The sequence below is a fragment of the Branchiostoma lanceolatum genome, chromosome 1 (genome assembly GCF_035083965.1).
Source record: "Branchiostoma lanceolatum isolate klBraLanc5 chromosome 1, klBraLanc5.hap2, whole genome shotgun sequence".
NCBI classification, from domain to species: Eukaryota; Metazoa; Chordata; class Leptocardii; order Amphioxiformes; family Branchiostomatidae; genus Branchiostoma; species Branchiostoma lanceolatum.
In genome coordinates this window covers 21,995,999-22,019,684 of record NC_089722.1, presented here as the reverse complement: position 1 = coordinate 22,019,684, position 23,686 = coordinate 21,995,999, and the positions used below count along the sequence as shown (strand labels likewise).

Here is a 23,686-nt window from a genome sequence, read left to right as displayed (position 1 = left end):
AAATCGTGGTCGGAGTTTTTGTAGGCTCACGAAACTAAGGGGATCATCGTACGCCACGATTTTGCGCGGTTTTAAATGCTCAAAGTATTAAGTTATTATGCAAATGTGCTTAACAATGTTAGTAAATCACACTACCATAAAGATTTCAGCCTTTCTTTTATTTCCATTTTTGGGCCCTAATATTGCTTATTGGTGGTTGCCTTTAACAGAAAATAATCCTGGATTACTTATAGTTAGGGCAGTACACAAATATGAGAGAAAGAATGCCTCAGGTCCCAAGCAACACAATCAACCAAGCAGATGTTGCTCGGTAAATACTACCATTTTCCTTCCATGAAATCTGATATGTATTCATTTCAGCTTATCAGTACGCAAATGACGTGCGGTTTGTTTCGTTCAAATTTCACCCTCCTACGTTGTTTCTCCAGTCATTCATTGTTATTTTTCTTGATATAATAGGGTCTTAATCTATCTTTGATGTCTAACATTGACATATATAACTAATAACTACAGAGAAATTCTGTTAGAAGTGACCACTGCAGTATAAGGACCAGTGGTCATTATGGCCACTCTTTGGTGGTCCCTTACATCATTTTCCCATTGACCAAGGCATTAAGATTCCTGTCTATATTGACCACCTGTCTACTGTGCCCATTTTTTCAGGTCCCTTGAGTGGTCACTACAGACATTATAAATGAAAATTACAATAAAATAAAGACAAAAAATATTTAAAAAGTAATGGATGAAGATATTTTCATTCTAAACTGATAATGTGGCTGTTTCATATTTCCTTAAAGGAACAAATAATATACATGTACGTCTAGTAACTTAACTGTCAGCAAAGAAATCAACAATATCAGATTTTTGACAAACAGAAAATCACCACTATATATACACACTGCATTAACCTATGCTAAAAAATATTCCTTGTCAGCTAAACCTGAGGTGAGCTTGATTCTCGTTTAATATTAAAAGAGAATAAATCACAATCACAAATTATGAGAATGCCCAGACAATATTTGAGAATCACTCATTGTAATAACTACACATGATTTTGTTAGGACTATTCCAGAGGCAAATCTCAACTTCGCTATGTAGAGTGTATCAAACCTTGTGCACTGTGATGACACTGAGATTATACATGGCATTTTCTTACATCACAAAAACCAATTTGGAAAAGACAGGGACTTTTTACTGTAAATGCATTTAAGTTTGCATGGTTTTTCTTTTGCGCTAAAGGGAAAATGGAGCACTTGCGGTCGTTTTAAGTTCACAGCAGTGCTATAGTCTGTGACATACTGTTACAGTATTGGACAAAAATGTTTGCGGTGAAACGGTTGGCGCGAAAACCGCTAACACAAAACCACCACAAACATTTCTGCATTTACAGTATTTGATAGAAGAAAAACAGACTGAAGTGGTCTCATATCATCTAATTTTCAAATTTAAAATCAGCCTAAACCTATCCTTAGTTTCAACACCATAACATCTATATATCCCATATCTAATATCCAGACCTCTATCATACCTCCATATAGTTCACTAGCAGTAGTTCATATAAAGGTTGGTACAAGTTCTACCAACAAAAATCTAAACAAAAACTGTCATTGTTCCCATATATAAACATTGATGTCAAGCTTACATCACACATTGTACAATCTGTATCTCTTGATTTGCTCATATGTAATAATCTCATGTTCCTCACCTCGTAAAATATACCCTGTTATAGCTGCCCGGCAAACTAGGTTGCCTGTGTTACATTTTGCAATAATTTGTGTTGATCCTGTAATTCTGAAGCAACAAAAGGCTTAAAGAGCTAACAGAGCTATAAATGTTTGCCACTCATTTTTTTCTGTGGCATAGACACTTGCCAGAAATGAAAATGGACTCTTAACTCGATTAATCTTTTTCTTTCTTACCCTTTTTAGATTCTTTGTCCTTTACTCTCAAAGTGACCCTGAGGAAAATTTGTGAGGTATTCAATTGTTATTTGTTATTGAAGGAACATTTGATCTATTGGTGGGGAATGTTATCAGATTTATATTTGGAATTCCTCTCTAGAAGAGAACATGATAAGCTTGATGATACAGATCCATACCTCAAGGTTGTCTATGCGTAATTCTTTGAAGAAACTAGACGTTGGTTATGGAGAACAAAACATCACGTTTTTGGTACTTGTGTTCAAAATGAATCACAAATGGTCCGCAGCTTTTGTGTCAGGGTCTCACAGATACCGAAACCAACACAGATGATTCTTTGAAGAGAGATGGGTACAATTTGTCAACACTGACTAAACTTTTGTTATAGACAGCAAAACGTTGACTGTTTTTGGTACTTGAGATGGTAGAGATGGTCTGAAGTTTTCTGTCAGGGTCTCACAGAGAAGTAGACATAGCAGAAGATGCCGATACTGAGGATGCACACCAGCAGGATGTTCAGGAGGACCCGGATGAGTGGCTCTTGCTCAAGGGTCCGCAGACGAGCCTTGAAGTCGTCTGGTTTCTTGACGGGCTCCTTGGTCTTCTCGTTGAAGCCACAGTACCAGACAAACAGCCGCTTGTACCAAGGTTGCTCTGTTATAGAATGGAGATGTGTATCGTGAGGAAGGGATGGGATGATCAATATACACTGTGTATGACTTGTTTTCCCTATATTATGACTCCATAATGTAATATTGTAATGTAAATGTAAAAGTCTAAAGCCCCTATGACACATTCAGGACCTTCCAATAACTTTGCTCCCCAACCAAGGTCTGTAAACATTGTATTGGGAGTAGCCTGGAAACCATCCTATTCTAGCTCAAGTTCAATCCTCTGATCGTATCAAGGCAGAATATGTCTTTCCGGTCTCTTTGATTTAAAAAAAAAATATAATAATACAATGAATACATAATAAATAAAAAATACAAAAATAACTGACCATTTTCCACCATGACTACTTCATCGTCCTGAATCTTGTCGTCTTTAGCCCCCTCCTCCTCCTGCAGCTGTTCTAACTTGTTCCACATCTTCACATCGTCGTCTCTGATGGAGCCGTTCATGTATGTCCAGTACGTGGTGCGGACAGTCTGGAAAAACATTGTTTTTGTTAAACAACAACGTCTTGTTTAACGTGTGCAAAAAAATAACAAAAAAACATGAGCAAATCTTTATATTACTTTTCTGGTTAAACGTAAGTAGTGCCTGAGTGAACAACAATGGCTTTCATTTTTGACACCCAAGCTCAAGCAAATTTCAAGCACAAAAATCCTTACCGGTAAATGTCATTAAATACATTATTATTACAATCTGGAAGACAAATATCATTACAGCTTAATTTTTGTAAGAAAATATAAGGCAACTTAATCTTACAATTTTGCCTTAGCACAAAGATAGTTTACTACAATTCCAATACTTTATCTACCAAATTACTTGTAATGATCAGTTATATCTTAGACATTCTTTTTATATTGAAAGCTAACGTAACATGACCTATTTACGTGCAGAACCTATTTACGTCCGGTTTGGCTCATGTCCACATGTCACGGTGTATTATGCCAAAGCCTGTTCTCATGTACCCTGGGGGCCAGACACCGTATATCGGCTAGCCACCAAGCACCGCACGCGCGCCCAAGCTTTCCCGGGCCACCCTCCCGCTGTCCCCCGAAGACCGACCTCGCCCCACTCTCCGCTGTAAACCCAAGATCTGCTAGCCATATACGGAGCCTGGGGAGACGGCTCTTGCTGTCAGTTTCTAGCACAGGATCTGTGCTAGAAAGTTCTTCGCGCTATTGGCCTGCCGGTAATCCCCGCACAGCGGGACGCCACGTGTTGATTGGGCACATTTCTGTGGGCTTCTGTGGGCGAGGTCACTAGAGGCCACTGGCTACAAGGAGTTGTATGCTCTGCTATGAGAAGATGTCACGTAACTCACGTTACGATTGAAAATTCAGTTAAGCAAAAATAGAAGACAATGGCCGTGGCTGTTGTATATATAATAGCACAAGTAAACAAACAGTTAATTTCTGCCTCTAACGTTAGCAGGACAACAATCCGAAAGAAACATTATTAGTGCCTTATCCCTCGGCTTCTCTATCAATCAAACCTAGAAATCTTGCAGAAACGACCCAAATACAACAGAAAGTACCGAAGCGAAGGAAGCACCGCTAGAACAACATGTTCAAGTGGGACGTAAAAAAACCTGCAGCAACTCCGCAAGGCCTAGTCCAAATTATGAACGCCAATTAGCCAGCATGGAAAACATACAGGCTTTTAATTGTTAGCTAACAGTACTGTATAAGATGAAGTCCTCTCTGGTGGGATTTGTTTCGGAACCAGAACGTCTCGTGGGAAGAATGTGTTCCCGTGTTGTTGTTCCCGCGCCCGGCAGACGGTATCAGGCTGTTTCTCCCGGGGAGGAGTTAAAACACGTTGTCTAAAATATCTATCTTTTTACGTATGTTGATAGAGTTTAATATTTGAATACTAAAATCTAAGCATAAGAGTAATATTGGTGTTGCTTTATTACTGTAAACTTTCGTATCTATAATCATTTGACAATAGTTTCCAAGAAAGTTCCCCCTACACACAGAATAGACTCCCCCAGCAGGCCGCTGTGTTAGACCACATGTTGCAGGCATGTTGTGACATAGATCTACGTCCTACGGTGTTTTCCCCCAGAATCTTCGTAATTTTGTCGGTAAGAATCCCTCCATAGAATATAACACTGCCTTTTACTTTACAATGTACTAATACAGTACCATGGTAAAGGAAGCCAGTCCCTTTGACTGGACATGTCGGCGAACTTGAGTGACAGATCAAACCCTTTGCGGCAAGCCGGCTCTCCCTTTGCCATGTGCCGATTGACTCCCGAATTGCGTAAGATGACGATCTGCGGTTCATGAATATTTAAACAGGCACGGGCTGATTCGCTATCGCCGCAGGGCGGACGACCAATCCTGCCACCGTGCAGTCGGCTTCCAGCCGTGCGCGCGGCAATAAATCATAAACACTTCTCCACCTCTTGGACGGCCAAAGATAGTCGTCTCCCCAGGCTCCGTATATGGCTAGCAGATCTTGGGTTTACAGCGGAGAGTGGGGCGGGGTCGGTCTTCGGGGGACAGCGGGAGGGTGGCCCGGGAAAGCTTGGGCGCGCGTGCGGTGCTTGGTGGCTAGCCGATATACGGTGTCTGGCCCCCAGGGTAGTTCTCATGAGCAATAAAGAACATCATAAGTATGATCCTTAGCCATCTCTTTAATTTTTGCACAGCAAGACATAATGGCCATGCGTTTACCACGTGAACGCCACGTGCCGCGCATGTGGGGGGAATTTACAAATAAACATTGTTTTTTTCCATCGCGTTAAGCAAGTGGCCGGACAGACATAGTGATTTTATTATCATTTGTCTGCAGACTACTTTGGACAGTTACTGCGCATTTTTTTCTGGTCTATGTTTTTCAAGCATAGCGCTAGAAGGGAAAAGACCGAGGTGGACGATAATGGGTTACCCTAGCACAATTCTTCATCATATACCTAAGTATAAATACATGCTTGCACGGCGTTAAATAGGCGGAGAAAAACTTACAGACCGTGCATTTTCTTTTTAGAAGAGCTGATATTTCTGACCATGGGTTTAACATTTGGCTCTGTCCGTGCGGTTTTAAGATAAATACCTTTTGAATAAATCGGACGTAAATTGGTTATGTTACGTTAAATGTACAATACTGCTTAATCAGTAAATATCTAAGGACAAATGTATGGCCATATAAAATGGTACTTGATAAGTAATACTTACAAAATACTCTGGCAGAGGCTGAGTCAGCAGGGAGATAACAACAGTTAAGATGATGGTGCTGACAAAGATGATCAGTGCGTAGTACATGTAGTGCAGGGAGACAAAGCCAGGGGGCTCCACTTCAGCGTGGTCTCCGCAGCGGACGCCTTCGTACAGGAACACCAGGATGGTGCGCACCAGTCCGATCACTACGCCGCCCATCAAGCCCCAGAAAGCTCCCTGCAACAGCAGCACACGATAAAGCAGATATAACCTCATTCACATTAATCTGCCAACTACAGGATAATTGTAACCGATAGAGAATTGAGAGCCAATAGCTACTTCTGACTGCTAAAGGTTAAGAACTTTCTGCAAACGTGGCTTCACTCACCATTTCATTGCACCTCTTCCAGAAGACGCCTAACAGGAAGATGGCGGCGATGGCGGGGACCAGGTAGTCACAGATCTCCTGGATGTAGATGAAGAGTTGAGCTCCTGAGGAGGCCATGAGGATCGGTACCCACAGGATACTCACCACCGTCAGGATCAGCATGATCACTCTGGTGGGTCAAACAGAACAAAACAATACAGAGAATCAAGAATAAATGTTGTTGTGCTATGCTGTAGGGCTAAATTTCGAGGAGCTCAAACACAATGATATTGGTGGGGCTGAATTGCAAAGGTCTCAGGAGCAGCTCATTCGTTTTCAGTCAGGTGACCTCAATATCATAATCACCAATTTGTTTGCGATCATTCTAAGGACTGTAAGTTTACTGGACTGGATAATTTAGGAAGCAGCAATCAAAGTTATATACTACCTTAGTATCTTATAACCATATCAATGAGTTATAATAGCTTTCCTTATTCATTTATCTATCAATACTTAGTTGTTCTTTTTCGTTTAACCTTCTTTGCCTATGTCTGTTAAATGATCAGCTATTATCAAGTTAGCAATAGGAGAAACTCTAAAAAAACCTTGGAGGTTTCAGGATTACCCTGCATGTTTTTCTTTACTGTTCGCAGCAAAATGTACTTTGCTTTTTTTAATAATGTGCAGATAAACAATAATCTTTTACTATGTCTCGATAGATGGAGAAAACATCTTTAAACTGTGAGTAATCACCTGCCGACAATCATGAGTTCCCTGTTGCCAGCCCGCGGGCGCATGCGCTGCCAGATGTCGATAGTGAAGATGGTGGAGGCAGAGTTGTAGATGGAGTCCAGGTCACTCATCAGGGCAGCCACCATCACTGCCATCATGATGCCACGAGCTCCTGAAAACATTAGAAACACATTTCATACAACTTTTACAAGGCTTGTTGACTTAGAATCTATTAAGGTTCTGGGTTCGAATCCCATACTCATCAGGGCAGCCACCATCACTGCCATATGATGCCAGGAGCTACTGAAAACGTTAGAAACACACTTCAAACAAGGCTTGTTGACTTAGAATCTAAAGGTTCTGGGTTCGAATCCAGACTCATCAGGGCAGCCACCATCACTACCATCATGATGCCAGGAGCTACTGAAAACATTAGAAACACATTTCATACAACTTTTACAAGGCTTGTTGACTTAGAATCTATTAAGGTTCTGGGTTCGAATCCCATACTCATCAGGGCAGCCACCATCACTGCCATATGATGCCAGGAGCTACTGAAAACGTTAGAAACACACTTCAAACAAGGCTTGTTGACTTAGAATCTAAAGGTTCTGGGTTCAAATCCCAGACTCATCAGGGCAGCCACCATCACTGCCATATGATGCCATGAGTTCCTGAAAACATTAGGAACACATTTCAAAGTTAGCCTCCGTAGTCCGGTTGTTAGCAGTCACCCAAGGAAATCCTGGCTGTAGTCACCCACCCGACACACTGGGAAGGATCACAGTCCTTAAGTTGAATGTAAAGCTGTGGTCCCTTAGTAATTCACTGAAGGTACCACGGAAATTCACCCGGTACAATGAATATGTAAAATGTATATATATCATCTGTCTGAAGATATAGATCTTCAGTGAGCTAGACTAGTTCGCAATCAATCCACTTTTTTAACGATATGTTCCCGAGTAGTTTTTAGAATGTAGTACAGGACTTACCTACTGGCATGACCCCCAGCACCAGCTTTGGGTAGGCGATGTTGGTGCAGCCGTGAGCATTCCTACACACCTCCAGACATGTGGCGGGGTCAGCACAGGCCACCTGATCTGTAAGGAGAAAGACGGTGAAAATCCTGATTCAACTGCATTTGATTTTCGATTTCCAACAAAACCTTGAATGTTATATATCAAAGTATCAAATACAAGTCAATAATCTCACAAACAATACATGATTGTGAGCTTGGAATGGTTTGAGAAACGGATGGGGACAAGTTGGGAGTGAGTCAACAGAGTTGACACTGGCATAAATTTTGAGTCATAATTTTGATGAAAGATAGGCATGACCTTGAAAACTGGTTAGACTGCTCCCAACCTAAAACTGCCAACCTTGGTTCAGAGTACAATGTAGTGGTCGGAGACAAAGTTGTGGAAAGGTTCTGAATGTGTGACAAGGGTGTAGCATCGACTGATTGACAGCCAAGACTCACTGGGGAAGAGAATCCTGCTGACCATCCCGGGAACGACCATCATGAACATGGGGAGGATCTTGATGAAGCCGGCCATCAGGGTGGCGCCACGGGCGTGGTCCAGGTTCTTAGCTGCCAGCGCCCTCTGCACGATCACCTGGGGAAACAGCGGAACACCAACTCTAAAGGGAAGTCTAATTAAAGGGAAATCCAGCACAACAGTTACTGCTCACAACTTAAGATAAACTAGATGTATCATACAGTAATCTGCAGTTCCTGAGAGTGCTCTAAAAAAAGTTAAATCTTGTTCCCTAAACACCCATCAAATAATCATCATGCAATACAATAGTTGTAGTAGGTTTATGTTAAATTTTGTGGCTAATTTTAAGTTAAATTTTGTGGCTTTTGCAGTGAGCTCTTAACATAAAAACTATGACACAGTGATAATGTGCTTTGTCTTGTCACTTCTACTCAATTCATTTATACTCATTAACTGTATTCTTTTAACCATGAATTTGGAACCTTTCTCCAACCACCAAATTAAGTCCTTACGAGCTTAAAATGATTTACAGTACACAGTATGAAGTATACGTGCAGGTCAATGAGTGAGGGAGTATAACTAAGTCTACCTGGTCGGTGCACCAGTACCAGATGGAAGCGGGGGTCTGGCCCAGTAGAAAACCCAGCCATGGCATCTGGGGGTCGTTGACCTCACGCAGCATGCTGGATCATGGAAAACACATCAGAATGCTTAAAACCTTACTTAGATGTTACATATCTTCAGGGCAATGAACCTGACATGTATGTTGTAGTTGTGTATTCATTTGGCAATTTTTTCTTCTGTCATATACTGTTAATCTTCAAACATTAATTTTTGCGGTGACCTCTCCATTGCGAATTCATCACACAGAGAATATGCGGTTTCAGTGCATTACTTGAATCTGTATTACAGATTTGAATTGTTTCAACCACAAACTTAATACACAGTGAATTAACCTTTCCCCTTCTACTATGAAATAAGTCTCTACAAAATAAATGAATTTACAGCATGATGGAAGTTGTCTGTCTTTTACATTGCCAGTGTTTATAAAGAGAATTCAAACTCTACAACTGGAGAAGAATTCGGAGATTTATTTCCGGAAGTTTCGTGTCACATCTATCACTCTTCTTCAGCGTCACTAAAAGTCATTGCCAGTGTTATTCTGATGGTGTGATGAAAAGTAAATCAATACAACTTTGTCTTTCCCTCCTAACAAGTTGTCAAATCATCTCTCATGCAATATCCAAAAAACTTTACCCATCAGGAAATAAAAGTAGTGTCTTACACGAAAGAGTCATCAGATGGGATGCCACACTTTCCGTACTGCTCCGTGTAGTTGTCCATGGAGAGGTTGAACTGTTGGGCATGTATGTAGTCCTTAGTGATGTTAGGCATGGCCTGCATAAACTGTTCTCTCAGACCCCCCCATCCGCCAACACGAATCATGCCTGAGGAGGTTAGAGATGCAGAAGAATAATTAGTTAAAGGTTCAAGAATGACCACAACTGACAACCTTGTTTTTTCCTCATGTCAAATGCAAGAATAACATTATTACCCATTGCTACACCATTGCGTCCCCAACCCTAGGTACTGCACAAAAAGTCATATAGTAATAATTTTAGATAACAATTCTCCTTATTTCAAAATCATTCAGTACATACTTTTATAGGGGACAGTCTTACTCTTCTTTGCACTGACTTGTATCAGAATTGAGGCTACAAACAATTTCATCCTTACAACTAAGTTCATGTGGCCCTTTAAAGTAGCTGATACTTTGAAAATTAAGACACCTAATAATGATTTTTATCGTATCTGATACTCACTGACAATCATGAGTGCTACAGCGCCCAGCACCATGAGAACAGCTTGTAGAGTGTCTGTGTAGATGACAGCAGCTAGACCACCTGTCACGTCAATAACAATAATTATCATCATGACATCTCAAGAATAAGTGCAGACTTAGCATCCATAAGAAGGTAAAATAAAATACCGTACTTACATGTCTTCAAAGTCTGAGATTGCCAAATTTCAACTGACAACACCCTAAATTTCATCAAGATCTCCAAATTTCTTCAGGATAAAAAGTTAAGTGATACATTAAACAAAACAACAAAGATTGGTCAAACATTTAATGTTATAACCTTCTTGAGAAAAGATACAAACCTTATTGACAAAGCCTAATTCACTGAATGTAAAAAAGGATAGTATCGTTATATGCAAACATTGTTTGGAGTAGGATATACATAGTGGAGAGAATTGAATAAAGATAGACTGATTCAGCAGCTGCAGGGTGTTTAGACCACTGCAGCAGCAGAACACTGGACTACTATACACAGTGCCACACACTAACCTGTGATAGTCACAATGGCAGTCAGGATGAGTAAAATGGCGATAGATAGGTACATGTTCCACCCAAGGGACTGCTCGATGAACAGAGCCCCAGAATACAGGTTCACCTGTGACATAAAAAGTAACAACTTAAAGACGTCCCATATTAGATTTTAGGTGTTGAATCTACATAGTATTACTTGATAGACTTCAAAGAAAGCAGGTCTTGCTAATATATCAAGTCTAATTTCCTCTAAAGTAGTTTTCAACTCAAAAAAAGTTCAGCTGGATCTGAAAGTTGTAAACACTTTGACTCACCGACAGCTTGATCATCACATACAGCACGAGAGACAAGACGGCAAACATGACGCGGAGGCGCTGACCTCCAAACCGTTTCCGCAGCCACTGCGGCATCGTGGTAGTCTGGAAGGCAACACAACGGACATGCATACGATATATCTCACTGAAGTTCATAACAAGGGATTCCATCCCAAAATGGCCTCATGCTCAACTTTCTCCATAGATTACATGTAGGAAGTTGCTGGAAGTTGACTACATTGTACTTTGCATTTTTCGAAAGATGCTCATGATGGTTTAGCTGTAATCAATGTTCCAATAAATTTCTTCATAATATAATGTCAATCACTTTGTTCAAGGTTCACTGACACTTAAATGACTGTATTACAACACTTCACCGTTATCCAGGATATAATTCAAACATCAGTCTCACCCCACAGGCGATGTAGACAGGAACAAAGATCCATCCCAGCAGCTGTAGTAACATCAGGGCCTGTGGAATGGTAGGACAACATTTGGCGCAAAATACTGACAAAATTATTCACTGTAAAAAATACTGATCGATTGAAATATAAAATTTTGTACGATTCCATTTTCATGAATAGAATGAGAAAAAAAGAAACAGGGATTGATAAATAAGAAGATATTTTGCGTACGTTGAACTCCCAGGCCCCGACTCCGATCCCGCCAGCTGCGCCCGATCCCGCCAGTCCGATGAAGTGTTCACTCCCGATGTTGGAAACAAATAAGGATGCACCAACCTGAGGAGAAAACACAAACTGTTGTTGGATACACTGACTGGAAGGATTGGTGAGAGATTGTGAAAAAACGTTGTGTATTAAATTATTTTTATGATGACATTGATAGTCTTTGCAAGAATTATCTTTCCATCACCTTTTTCCCAGAAATATTTTTTTCCACCATGATTCCTGTGCATTTTTTCCCGACCTCATCCCAAGATTCTACCTCCTGTACTCATAAAAGCTGTTGAGAGGATTTTTTAAAGTGTATTGAAATATACCATACTGATAATAAAAAGAGCACTCAGAATTCATCCCCAAAAATGAAGTGATAATGAAGTTTTTGTTACTTTTAAGTTATGGTATGCAATTCAAGCCCAACAAATCATAACCTACCGGCAGCCAGATCATCGTTCTTCCAGCCAGGAAGAACCCACTGACTGTCCCGCGGTTGCTGCGACGCATCGCCTGAACAAAAAAAAGAAAACGATGATCAGTTCATACGTATACAAAATACATTTCAGATGCTCTTACTAGCATCATGAGGTGATGATGTTAATACTAGTATGCAAGAAAGAGTGTGCAAAAATAAGAATCAATATCAAGTCAAAGCATGCTGTCAAGCAGCCAAAATTGCAACAGTTACAATACATCTAACTACATACAGGTTTCTCAACAAGACAGAGAAGTCACAGTATCATCATAACAGTTTCATTCAATCTATAATCATAAGCAAAATACTTTGTTATAAAATAAAGATCTTGCTAATTAACATAGTGCACTTCACACAATAGACTTGAATGCGGGTTAGTCTTCTTAGTAACCTCAGATAAAAATAATTGCTAATGCAAAATATAGAATCAATTGTGACTGTTGCATTTGTTGTGATAATACAATATGAAACAGAAAGCTGGACAGGTGCACTGTGTGGTGCATTCTCTATGATGGAAGAATTTAACTCAAAATTCACACAGTCTACTAAGACAGGCATGTTTATGTTTGAGTCAGAAAGCCTTCCTAACGTTCAAAGTGCCGTCCGAGATAATCCATATCCGCACGGCAAAGTTTCGTCATCGATACCCAAGCCAGGGGCATTATGGGAAAGCATATGATGGCCAATCTCCTGCTCTGTGAACATAGCAGAGGAAAAAAAATAGCATACAAACAACGGCCATGGTGGTTATCATACTATATTTATAGCAGTTAAGTTCATAGTTACAGTTGTCCTGTACATGTGTTTCAATCTAAAAGAGTAATAACTTGGGTCAAGAGGTGCCAGCCAAAAAGTGCCCAAACACATTTTAATCAATGAAGAAATATCTCAGTTAAAAGTTGTTAAGTCTGAATCTAATTGTAACATGCTTGTACATGTTCATAAAAATGTATAATTTTATCTTCAAAGTTATTCAAAATCTATACATTCAAGCTCTAGCATATACTGTGCTCAAGTTAAGGCCATACTGAAAATGTCAATATATCATGACTCAAGAAAAAAATGTCTTTCTCTCCTTTTGACATAAATGACTGCTACATTTGAACTTGAAGTCACTGTGTTTTAAAGCTAGATGCAAAATGATAGAAACATAGTGCAATTGTGATGAAACATCAGGTAGCTGAGTAAACTAAATGATGTGTAACTACAATGCATAAACCTGGTGAGCTCAATTTTATTTTTTAAAATCTTAAGAGTTTAACTTTTGCAGTTTCCAGGTTACATCATCCATACAATGTCATTCATGTTGCCTAAGACATTTCATCACTCCAGCCAACTGAAAGAAAGTACAAACATTATCCGAGGTCACATGTCCCATCTCATTCAGACACAACCCTGAAGCCAAAATATTTGCTCTGGGTGTGTTCACCTTCAAAACACTGCAGTACCTGTTCTTGTGAGGACAGTTTGACAGCAAGTTACTGTCTAATCACAATCTAACAAGCCCTGCATTGTGCTGTACTGTGCTAAGAACTTACAAGCACATGACAATGTCCACTAAAAGTCTACTTTTTGTAAGTACTATTTCGAGCCATATGTACACGTGAAAAAAGATTATTATACTGTATTCATTTTATGGTCTTTAACCGGCCTCACTGGAAGACCTGCTGAAATTCAAATTTCAGTTCAAATACATTGAATGATGTAATAATTTACAATTTCAGAATCACGGGATACATGCATTACACTTAAACTGAATGTTTTCAGGTACAAGTTTAGGCAAATAATTGTCAGGTTTTGCTCCGAAAATTGTTGCAGGTATTGTGTGGATATTTTGAAACATGCAGCCACTGTGACAGTTTTCCTCTGCATTAGGAATTCCCCCTTAAAAATACATGTAACATGCATTTCTACATCAAACAGTTAGCCCACTGCATACTGTACTGCAGTGTAGTATCCTAGATTATGATCTGAATGTACACATGTCACCCTCATTAAGTTATAATCAAGCCCCAAAGGTTCAAAACAGTGGCAAACACACGTACCCATAGTCCAACACAAACGACAGCCACGAAGTAGACGATGACGGCTACAATGTCGCCAGCGCCCAGTCTGGTATCCAGGTCGTCTAAGGTCTCCACCGCCATTTTGTCGGCCTCACAGTCACAGCCTGCAAGTAGAAATGGCCATGATGATGTTTGTTTGAATGTTGGTATTGTGCCGACCTTAGGCCAAAGTACGTAAACATTGGGCCAGCTAGGTGGGTGGGATCAGTTCAGAATTACATGAACCGTTTAGTAAAAGTACAATGTAAACACCTCTGGTGAGCAAAACAATCAGTGAGTGAAAACGCAGGTAAGTAATTAAGTACAAGGTAAACAAACTCTGCTGGTAGGTGGAAACACGTGTGAATGAGAGAACATTGTACCTCAGAATCTGGAGGTGGCTATAACAGTGACACACTGTTGTACACTCAGAGGGCTTGCTGGTAATTTAATGCCACGCCCCTTTTACTAAATCAGGATCGGTCCCAACAGCAAAAATGCAACAAACTGGAAGTAATCCCCACAATGACATTATCAATCCTGAATAAACTCACACGTCCTGAATTACAACTCAATTACTGTATCAGATTTTTCCCCTAAAGGCAACTTACTGAAACAGAATGGAACAGCTTTACAAAAGAATTTATTGCATGTAGGACTAACTGTACCTTGAGGCTTAACTTTCACTAGACAAACATAAGATTAAGCGGTTATAGTGTTAAACTTTCTCCTGCTGCCTAATGCAGTTCGGACTTCCAAACAGCTACCCCAGTCGGCTGAGGGTTAAGGTAGCCACCTATATAAAGGACCTTCAAGTTATGTCTTGTTTTTAAAACCAGGTCTTTTAGTACTGAGTCAGTATTAATGACAGAAGTTATAAGGATCACTACTAGTAATGCATTTGTTAAACATAATTGTAAAACATACAAAGTAATGTACTGTACATGTAGCTAAGAAATTAGTGTAAAGCTCCATAGTTATACCCCGGGAGCAAATGGAATGACCCGGGGGTCAGAGGTGAGATACCACATGTACTTGGAGGACATGCCTATAAATATACACAAGAGTTCCGTTGAATCCTCGTCCCGTCTCCTCCTTGGGTCGGCCTGTAAGTGGTAACTTACATTAGTCTTTTTAGTTGTACTAGAGTGTGTGTTACATAAATTAAAACATAACTGGCTTTCCTTAGTACATTCCTTGGTTACTTTTTAAAAATGACAAACAACTGTATTACCTACAGTTATGTGCCAATGATAATTTTTTCCAAAAACCACATGCATTTATTAATACATTGTACTAAAGCATGTTTTTGAGTACAGTGATTCAAGTGAACTTAAGAGTCAGAGCTTTAAATTTGGACAACAACCACCTGCAGTGTAATAAGTAATGAGGTGTTGAGTAGGCTCAGCCTTGTCACAAAATTTTAGAGTAGGAGGCTAATATTCAAAAGTAACAGGCAGGCCACGTTCGTTGCTCGCGGGGGGTGGGCACGGGAGGGGGTTCTCCCCCTCAGGTAGGGGGGTCTTGGGGGCCTCCCCCTAAAAAATTTGTAAATTGAGACCCCCTAAACATGGTTTTTGGTATATTCTGGGTAACTTTTATGTGCTAAACTTAACTTTTGTAACTAAAATTTAATTGTGTTTCTGTTTTAAAACATTCTACACAAAAGTAACCGGCACAAAACTGAAAGTAGGCGGTGAAAATAGCCGCCTGCTGGCTTGTTTTGACAAGGCTGATGGCTAGTGGCCCAATGGGGTCAGTAGCCATATTTTACCTACCTGTATCCCAGCCATCCTCACGTTCACTTACACAATGTAACTAAGGCCATTAAATTCAATATGTTGTTTAATGGATGCCATTTTTCTAATTGTTTGGCAACAGCTAAACATATCTATTTCACATACTTGTGCATATGTTCAAGTAAAACATCTTTTTGTCTCAGGTAAAGCTTGCGGCTGAAGAAGTAATTTTTTTCGATTCAATAACCAGGCAGCACAGCGGTGGGTCAAAGTAGAAAACAACTTCTTCCCTACAAACTTTACCTAAACCCCAAAAAATGTTAATATTAGTATTATGCAACTCAAACAGACTTACGTACTCAACAGATATACATACTAGTTTGAACAGGTTCTTAAGTTCAAATCAAAGGACAAGTGAGGTCCTTCCAAGGAGATGATATACCATCTCAGTGATTTTATGATTGCATTACTTGATCTCTAGAAATATGATTGTATGTTTGAATTATCAACATGTTATGTTATATGAATTCTATCTGATGTTCCATTGCACCATATTTTATCCCATTGACCTAGGCCTGTTTTGTCTTGATTTCAATAAACTGCAACTAACATGCAAACCGTTAACTGCCAAAGTGTTGCACTATCATTCCTGGGCACCCCAAATAGTAAGACCATATATAATCTTCGCCGAGTACTTGTACTCGGAGAAGATTATGTTTTCGGTTGAAAAATCTGTTGGTTGGGTCTGAATGTATGTCAGGAGTATAACTCAAGAAAGCTTCAATGAATCTTTATGATTTTTGGTAGGTGTGTAGTGGTTGTGCAAAGGAAGGTCAACTTCGAAAATGGTTTACCTTGCGTTTTTCAACAGTACTGCAGCGGACTTTGCATTTTTTTGTGTTTGTATGTAGGCAAAAAAAGTGACGGAAACGTTGATGGATCTTCATGATTTTTTGCAGGTGTGTAGATGTTGTGGAAACGGGGGTCAAGTTCAAAAATGGTTCCCCTGGTGTTTTCCGTCGGTACTGCAGCGGGCTTTGTGTGGATGTGTATTTGTATGTCGCCAGCATAACTCGAGAAGCTGTTGATGGATCCGTATGATATTTAGTGGATGGGTAGGGTTTACAAAAAGGAAGGTCAAGTTCGATAATGGGCCTTCTAGCGGGTACCTAAGGTACTGCAGCGGAGCTTCAAAATTTAGGGGCATATTTTCTGAAAGTGCTATGGTCATGATTTTTGTGTGGTAGATAGTTCATGCCACAGAAAGTAAGTTCTGTAAATTTGGGCCCCCTAGCGGCTTGTTAAGAGCTGCAGTGGGTGTTTTTGTTTTGACATTCGGACATGAATAACTTGAGAAGGGGTCGACAGATTGTCGTGATGTTTGGTATGTAGAGAGCTCAGATGGTGGTTTACATTATCAATGACTAATTAAGCAAATCCGGAGCTAATTTGCATAATTAGTAAGGAAAGTTTGTTAACCTACTGCATTTCAATGGGACATGGGACAGTGTCAGGTCATGTAAACAGATGGCCTTGCATAAACATACATGTAGGTCAAATAAATAAACTATTCTCCAAGCAGAGGTGTGGGTCCTGCTGGTTTAACACGTTCAGTTTAGGCATTTTTGTTCAACACGGTTGGCGACATAACGAAATAGGGACAAAATAGAAAGCCTGACAAAAACACCTAAAAGCACGTCAACAACCAGCCAGATTTATTCTATTCATATATATTGACTGTACTATTTCATCATCACTTTCAACTTACAACACTGCAATATCGAACCTTTGTGGCCCATATTATCAACATACTCATATTTTTTCATGACCAGCTATAACATATATCAGCACACTCTACACATATACTAGTCCTGTACCAGCAAATGATTTTTAACCATATCTAGACTGGACTCATTCGCCCCATCATAACTTCCAAATGGTATGGTGCATGATCAAATTTGCAGGGGGTGATAAGCACGTAAATATTAATCACTCTCCATGATAAGCCTTGATTATTTGGCGAAGATAATGTGTTCGTGGAACTCTAGTTTGAATTATTTTATGTAGACCATACATAAGTTATGAAACTAGTACATCTTAAAGTTTTAAAACATCTTCTTAATGTTTCAGATAAAGTATTTTGTTGAATGTTTTCTTGAAAACAAAATGAATTATGTCACATGACCATTTTTAGCAGCTATCATAAAAATTGCCACCAATGTGTGGTAGATAGTTCATGCCACAGAAAGTAAGTTCTGTAAATTTGGGCCCCCTAGCGGCTTGTTAAGAGCTGCAGTGGGTGTTTTTGTTTTGACATTCGGACATGAATAACTTGAGAAGGGGTCGACAGATCGTCGTGATGTTTGGTATGTAGGGAGCTCAGATGGTGCTTTACATAATCAATGACTGATTATGCAAATCCGGAGCTAATTTGCATAATTAGTTAGGAAAGTTTGTTAACCCACTGCATTGCATTATGGGACATGGGACAGTGTATTAAAGGTCATGTAAACAGATGGCCTTGCATAAACGTACATGTAGGTCAAATAAATAAACTATTCTCCAAGCAGAGGTGTGGGTCCTGCTGGTTTTTAACGCGTTCAGTTTAGGCATTTTTGTTCAACACGGTTGGCGACATAACGAAAAGGGGACAAAATGGAAAGCCTGACAAAAACACCTAAAAACACGTCAAAAACCAGCCAGACCGACTCCTCTGCTTGGAGAGTACACTCATTCGCCCCATCATAACTTCCAAATAGTATGGTGTATGATCAAATTTGCAGGGGGTGATAGGCATGTAAATATTACTCACTCTCCATAATAAGCCCTGATTATTTGGCGAAGATAATGTGTTCGTGGAACTCTAGTTTCTCATAGAATGCTCACCTTTTTCTAAAGACTGTATCCGGAGGTGTTGCCAAATACCTGCTTCTTTGTTCCCTTTTTTTACAGTCTAAAACAATGTCTGAACTTGCTGTTGTTGTTAGGTCTGTTGAAATAAGAAATAATGGTTAGCACAGCACCAGTCAGTTTCAGTTAGAGATTCACCACACAGATTGACATTCTACACATAAAGTGCAAGCATGACTAAATATTGTCATCAAGAAGTCGTTAACAGGCTCTTAATTATGGGTCAGCAAGGGTTCACAGAGACATGCCCATTCGTATTAAAGGATTGTTTCTTATACTTAATATAGAAAGTCAAAACTTCTTTTGTGTATAGAACAAAATTATCATACCCCAAGCCTGCTTTAACATTAATAACAATGTGGTAGCTCAGTCTCATTCTTAACTTTCTCCAGAATTCTGAAAAAACAGTAAGGAGGTACAACTACAAGAGCTAGCAGGGAGAACATAACCAGGTGGTCAGGATAGTAATTGTGCTTAATGACAGCATAGGGGCATGTTATTAATCATAATGGTACAATGTACATATGGCAGAACCTGTAGCCCAGGTTTCAACCCTGTTCTTTATTTCCCCCTCTGAGTCCTCGACCTTATCTGGATCTAGCTCTGGAAAATAATGCTTAGGACAACTAAAGAAAGATATTAACTAAGGGAGGGTGAGCATTAGTTTTACAGCATGGCTATTGACAGGAACATCCTGTCAATAGTGCAACATGTCTTATTGACAGGATGCACAGGAATACCTTGAATTAGTAATTAAAACATACAATCAAAGCATGGTGCAATGGCTCAAGTGTACTGGAAGGTCGGAGGTCAATCCCTGATCACAAAAAATTCTTAAAAGCCCATTCGCAGTTCCGACTACGCGTGTGCAGTGTCAAAGGTGATGGCCCCTGAGACGTAAACAAAACCCGTCTGGGCATTGTTCTGCAAGTCTAGACTGTCGAGACGAGAGCTGTTTACAAGTCGGGGGCCTTCACCTTTGACACTGCACATGCGTAGTCGGAACCGCGAATGGGCTTATTTTCATGGTGTAAATATTCATGGTGCTGAGTTGGAACCTTCTGGAACTGCGTGCATCGCACTGCGAACTATTTCGCTGCTTCTAATTTTACTGGCCCAGTTTAACCTACCGATAACCACTGATTGTAAACAAAGCACTCACCCTGTTGTCGTGTGCGGTAGGTCTGGTGGAGAGAAAGCATTGGAAAGATCGATCGCATCAACCGAAACAGCGCGCGTCTTTCCTTTCGTCCAGGCACTCGTCGTCACAGCGAGCAGGCGCACTAACCACGCGCGGTCCGCACGGTTCAAAAGAGACGTCTAACGGCTGTCTAAAGTACTGCAATTAAAGCTCTCTGAAAACTCATCTTTTATGCGGATACGGTGTCCCAAAGTGTCGTTGATTGGACACAGACATACGACAAGGCTTTATCTATAGATCAAGTCCTCTTTTAGGTACAAAAAATGAAGTTATCGATTACAGGAAAAATGTATATTGTTTTAGATCGGTTATACTGCGCTTGTTCAGTAGGATTTTTATGTGGGTAACCAGGACTCATGACGTCGATTAGGACAGATTAAAGGTCAAGCTTTGATACGGATTATGCCCTGATTATCCAAATGAAACCCATATATCAGAGTAAAACTGATTGTCGATCTAAAATGCAATTGGCTTTCTTATGAATGATAACTCATTCTTGTGCGGCGTACAATTTATTCATTTATTTATTCATTTATTTATTAAACTTCACAGAATAAAATCTGAGAGGTGTTGGCAACAGGATCGATGCATCCTTTACAAGGCCAACACCTCCAAAATGATAGGGCCTGGTACAGTGTCTTGGTTCCTCACATTTCAGTTTGTAGATGACATTGGCTTTGATGCCTTTTTCAGGCCTGTCTTTTGGATGGACCAATTTCTGCCTGGGAGTTGAGTTAGGTTTGAAGTTAGTGGCAATGTTGAAGTTTTGGAAAATTCGTCCGAGTTTTTCCGATACGAACAACATTTAGTTACTGTACTAAAATCGACGGTAGCTAATTGAACTATTGGCACAGAACTTTGTCTTGAATTAATCTTCTTTTAAAGACTAATTCAAGACATCCTTAATTGTCTTAACCTCATTGACATACCTATTCAGAGCTTTGGTATAAAACCTGGTGTTCTCAGTCCTATCGTTAGTCACTGACGAAAGACAGTGGATGCTGTCTGAAACGTCTGACTGTTTCAAAATTGTATCCAGTTGCTTGAGTAATTATTTTTGGCGTATCTTACTACCTGGATGTCTAACTTTCATCAAGTATACATGACAATAGACTGATATCACATTTTCGCAACATGATCTACATGGGTTCAAATTTCGTTTTATGGTAATTCCTCCGCATATTGCTGTTATGTCCTTATTTTTTTGGAACTCATTCATTGAGATTCTGAGCAGTAGTTGGATGGGCGCTACAAGAGATTTTCTAAGCTCCATGGGCATTTATCAGCTCTGTGAGACCGTCCGGCCTGGATTTTTTACAACTTTCCGTACAGGGGCGTCACCTACCGACGTAGATACGAACAGCACCAGCCTGCAACCTGAAGTTCCAATTTAGCTCCGGCCTACCGAGTAAGCATGGGTGTTACAGGATTTTCTTACCTCTTACCTAATGTGATATTCCAACATCGAAGTCGCCCCCTCTTTTACGGAGAGATTTGCGTGAGTGGCGAAGACGCGAGGCTTACATTGGGGGTCACAAGGGCCAAGGGCAAGGGTCTTGGCCGACGGTATTTTCAGAGTGATGAAAATCGATAGTCAATCGCTAGACTCAGCTCCGCTAGACAAGAGACTTGCAATAGACTTGACTCACGTCCTTGTATATATGCAAATATTACTAACCCACTAGATTCCCTTGACTTTTCTTTTGCACAAACAGAATCAGTTACCTATATTCATTAGTGCCCTTTCCTTTATTTCCCTTCGTTTATTCGTACCGGTCACTAGTCTTGTTACTAGTAACTTATGTATGCGCAGACTGCTGATAATCCAATTCCTATTGGGCTTAGCAGTATGAAAGAAGAAGAAAAGAAACCTTTTTAAAACTTCTTAAAACTTTAAAGAGAAGAAACCTTTTTAAAACTTCTGGTAAACTAACGTAAACTAACCCGAACTTAAGTACAGTACACCGTACCTTGAGTTGAATTGTACAAATCTTGTCGAAGCGTCTGGATACTAAGCTTATATCATATATCATTGCGATGAAGTAATTAAAAAGACAAAATTAAACCTCCATAAATATGCAATAGGTTATCAATGGATCTCTATCGGGTAGTCTGACCTCTAGCCCCAGGCTTTATCTAGCCATCCATCAGTATTTACTTGAGATGTATCTATATGTAAATTAAATTGACTGGATCACTTTTGTAAGGAGGGCACTGTTTGTACACTATCAATACAATTTTCTCAACCCTTCCATTTTAAGCGCTCTCCTTTACATGTTTATTTCTGACTCTAGGCATTCGTTAGACAAATCATGCAGTAAAATAATATCATAAAAAAAACCCTCATGTTTACTGTTTTATGGAATTCTGGGGGAGAAGGTCCGGTGACAATAAGAAAAGAGCACAAGAGAGGTATGCATGAAAGGTTGTCCTGGACTAGGAGCACGCTGGCTTTTACCCCTACCTCAGCACATTTACACAAGGAGCCACTGATGTGCATTAGTGAGATAAAATCGTTCCTTTTTTTTATATTTTCTCAATCAATTCTTTACAATCAGCTAGTAGTTATCAGCATATATCGCATGTCCTTTAATTCTCGACACACGACCCTAATAAATCTAAGTCAATCAAAGGGTTTATTCGTTATCGTGGAATGAAGTAACACTCCTGCCATCTAGGTCAACTTACTCATTTGATATAGGGTCTGTGCCCGCAGTCACGTTAGTATGGCCATGTTGATTTGATTATATGGGTGACATCCATTTTTGCCCGTTTACACACACACACACACACACACACACACGCACACGCACACGCACACGCACACGCACACGCACGCACGCACGCACGCACGCACGCACGCACGCGCGCGAATTCGACCACACTGTAAATCGTAACGTTACAAAGCAACTGCAAAATCATCAAATATATAAAAGTATACTATATAAATTAATGCCAAAAAAAATATTGGAAAACGGCACTTATGTCGTAGAATGCCAAAATCATTTCAAAAGGCAAAGAATATGTGAAGAAAGGAAGAATCTATAATTCGCTATACCCTATTCTGTGTGTTTGTTATTTCTTCGACCTTCCTGACCATGTAAATTTCATAATGAAGACAACTTTTTTTTGCCAAACTTTTTTATTGGTCGCACGCTCGCATCAGTTCTGGGGTTCCCAGAACATGCCATCCATGTAATCAAATCAGCATGGCCTATATACGAGCTCGTACATGTGCTACAACGTTTCTTTCGAGAATCTGTATGGAGTTATTGGGCTGTAAAAACCAACCTAGCCAGGAGGACTGTTTTACGTATAGATGAATCCTGTGTTCGATGATGTAGACTAAAGTTAGAAGAGCGCACAACCGCCTACACGATTGTACAAAACGATCATGAGTGCGAAATATTAACATCTGCAATATAGATTATGACACAGAAAAAAGGAAATCAGTTATGAAATATTCAAACTGTACATTCAGGTCATCTTAACACAAAACCTGAAATATTCATTGAGAGATTCCCCACATTTTACCGTTATCGCCAGAAGTTCGGGTCCGGGTATTTACCGAAATGCCGAAAATAAACCACCGAAATACACGAAATAAACATGAATATCGTCTATTCTTAACACCATGGCC

The 23,686-nt window shown here is 39.9% G+C and overlaps 1 protein-coding gene across 6 annotated transcripts; it reads right to left on the bottom strand.

Annotated features, from left to right (window-relative positions):
• Positions 1-736: 736 nt before the first annotated feature.
• Positions 737-20,141, bottom strand: LOC136441619 (sodium/myo-inositol cotransporter-like). 6 transcript variants are annotated; one of them, XM_066438029.1, is made up of 18 exons: positions 20,008-20,141; positions 18,822-18,924; positions 14,197-14,321; positions 12,115-12,186; positions 11,635-11,739; positions 11,412-11,471; positions 11,000-11,104; positions 10,704-10,809; positions 10,177-10,257; positions 9,639-9,801; positions 8,943-9,036; positions 8,335-8,470; positions 7,847-7,954; positions 6,876-7,026; positions 6,144-6,312; positions 5,774-5,992; positions 2,920-3,067; positions 737-2,573 (listed from the first exon to the last, which is right to left on the bottom strand). In XM_066438029.1, exons 3-18 carry the CDS (start codon positions 14,296-14,298, stop codon positions 2,368-2,370), a joined length of 2,025 nt encoding a protein of 674 aa, XP_066294126.1. In that variant the 5' UTR covers positions 14,299-14,321; positions 18,822-18,924; positions 20,008-20,141; the 3' UTR covers positions 737-2,367. The 6 variants fall into 6 exon arrangements, with proteins under 6 accessions (XP_066294126.1, XP_066294118.1, XP_066294153.1 ...); XM_066438021.1 differs by lacking the exon at positions 18,822-18,924 and having other exon boundaries at positions 8,335-8,375; positions 8,424-8,470; positions 20,008-20,137; XM_066438056.1 differs by lacking the exon at positions 18,822-18,924 and adding an exon at positions 12,741-12,846 and having other exon boundaries at positions 20,008-20,136.
• Between the last annotated feature and the right edge of the window lie 3,545 nt (positions 20,142-23,686).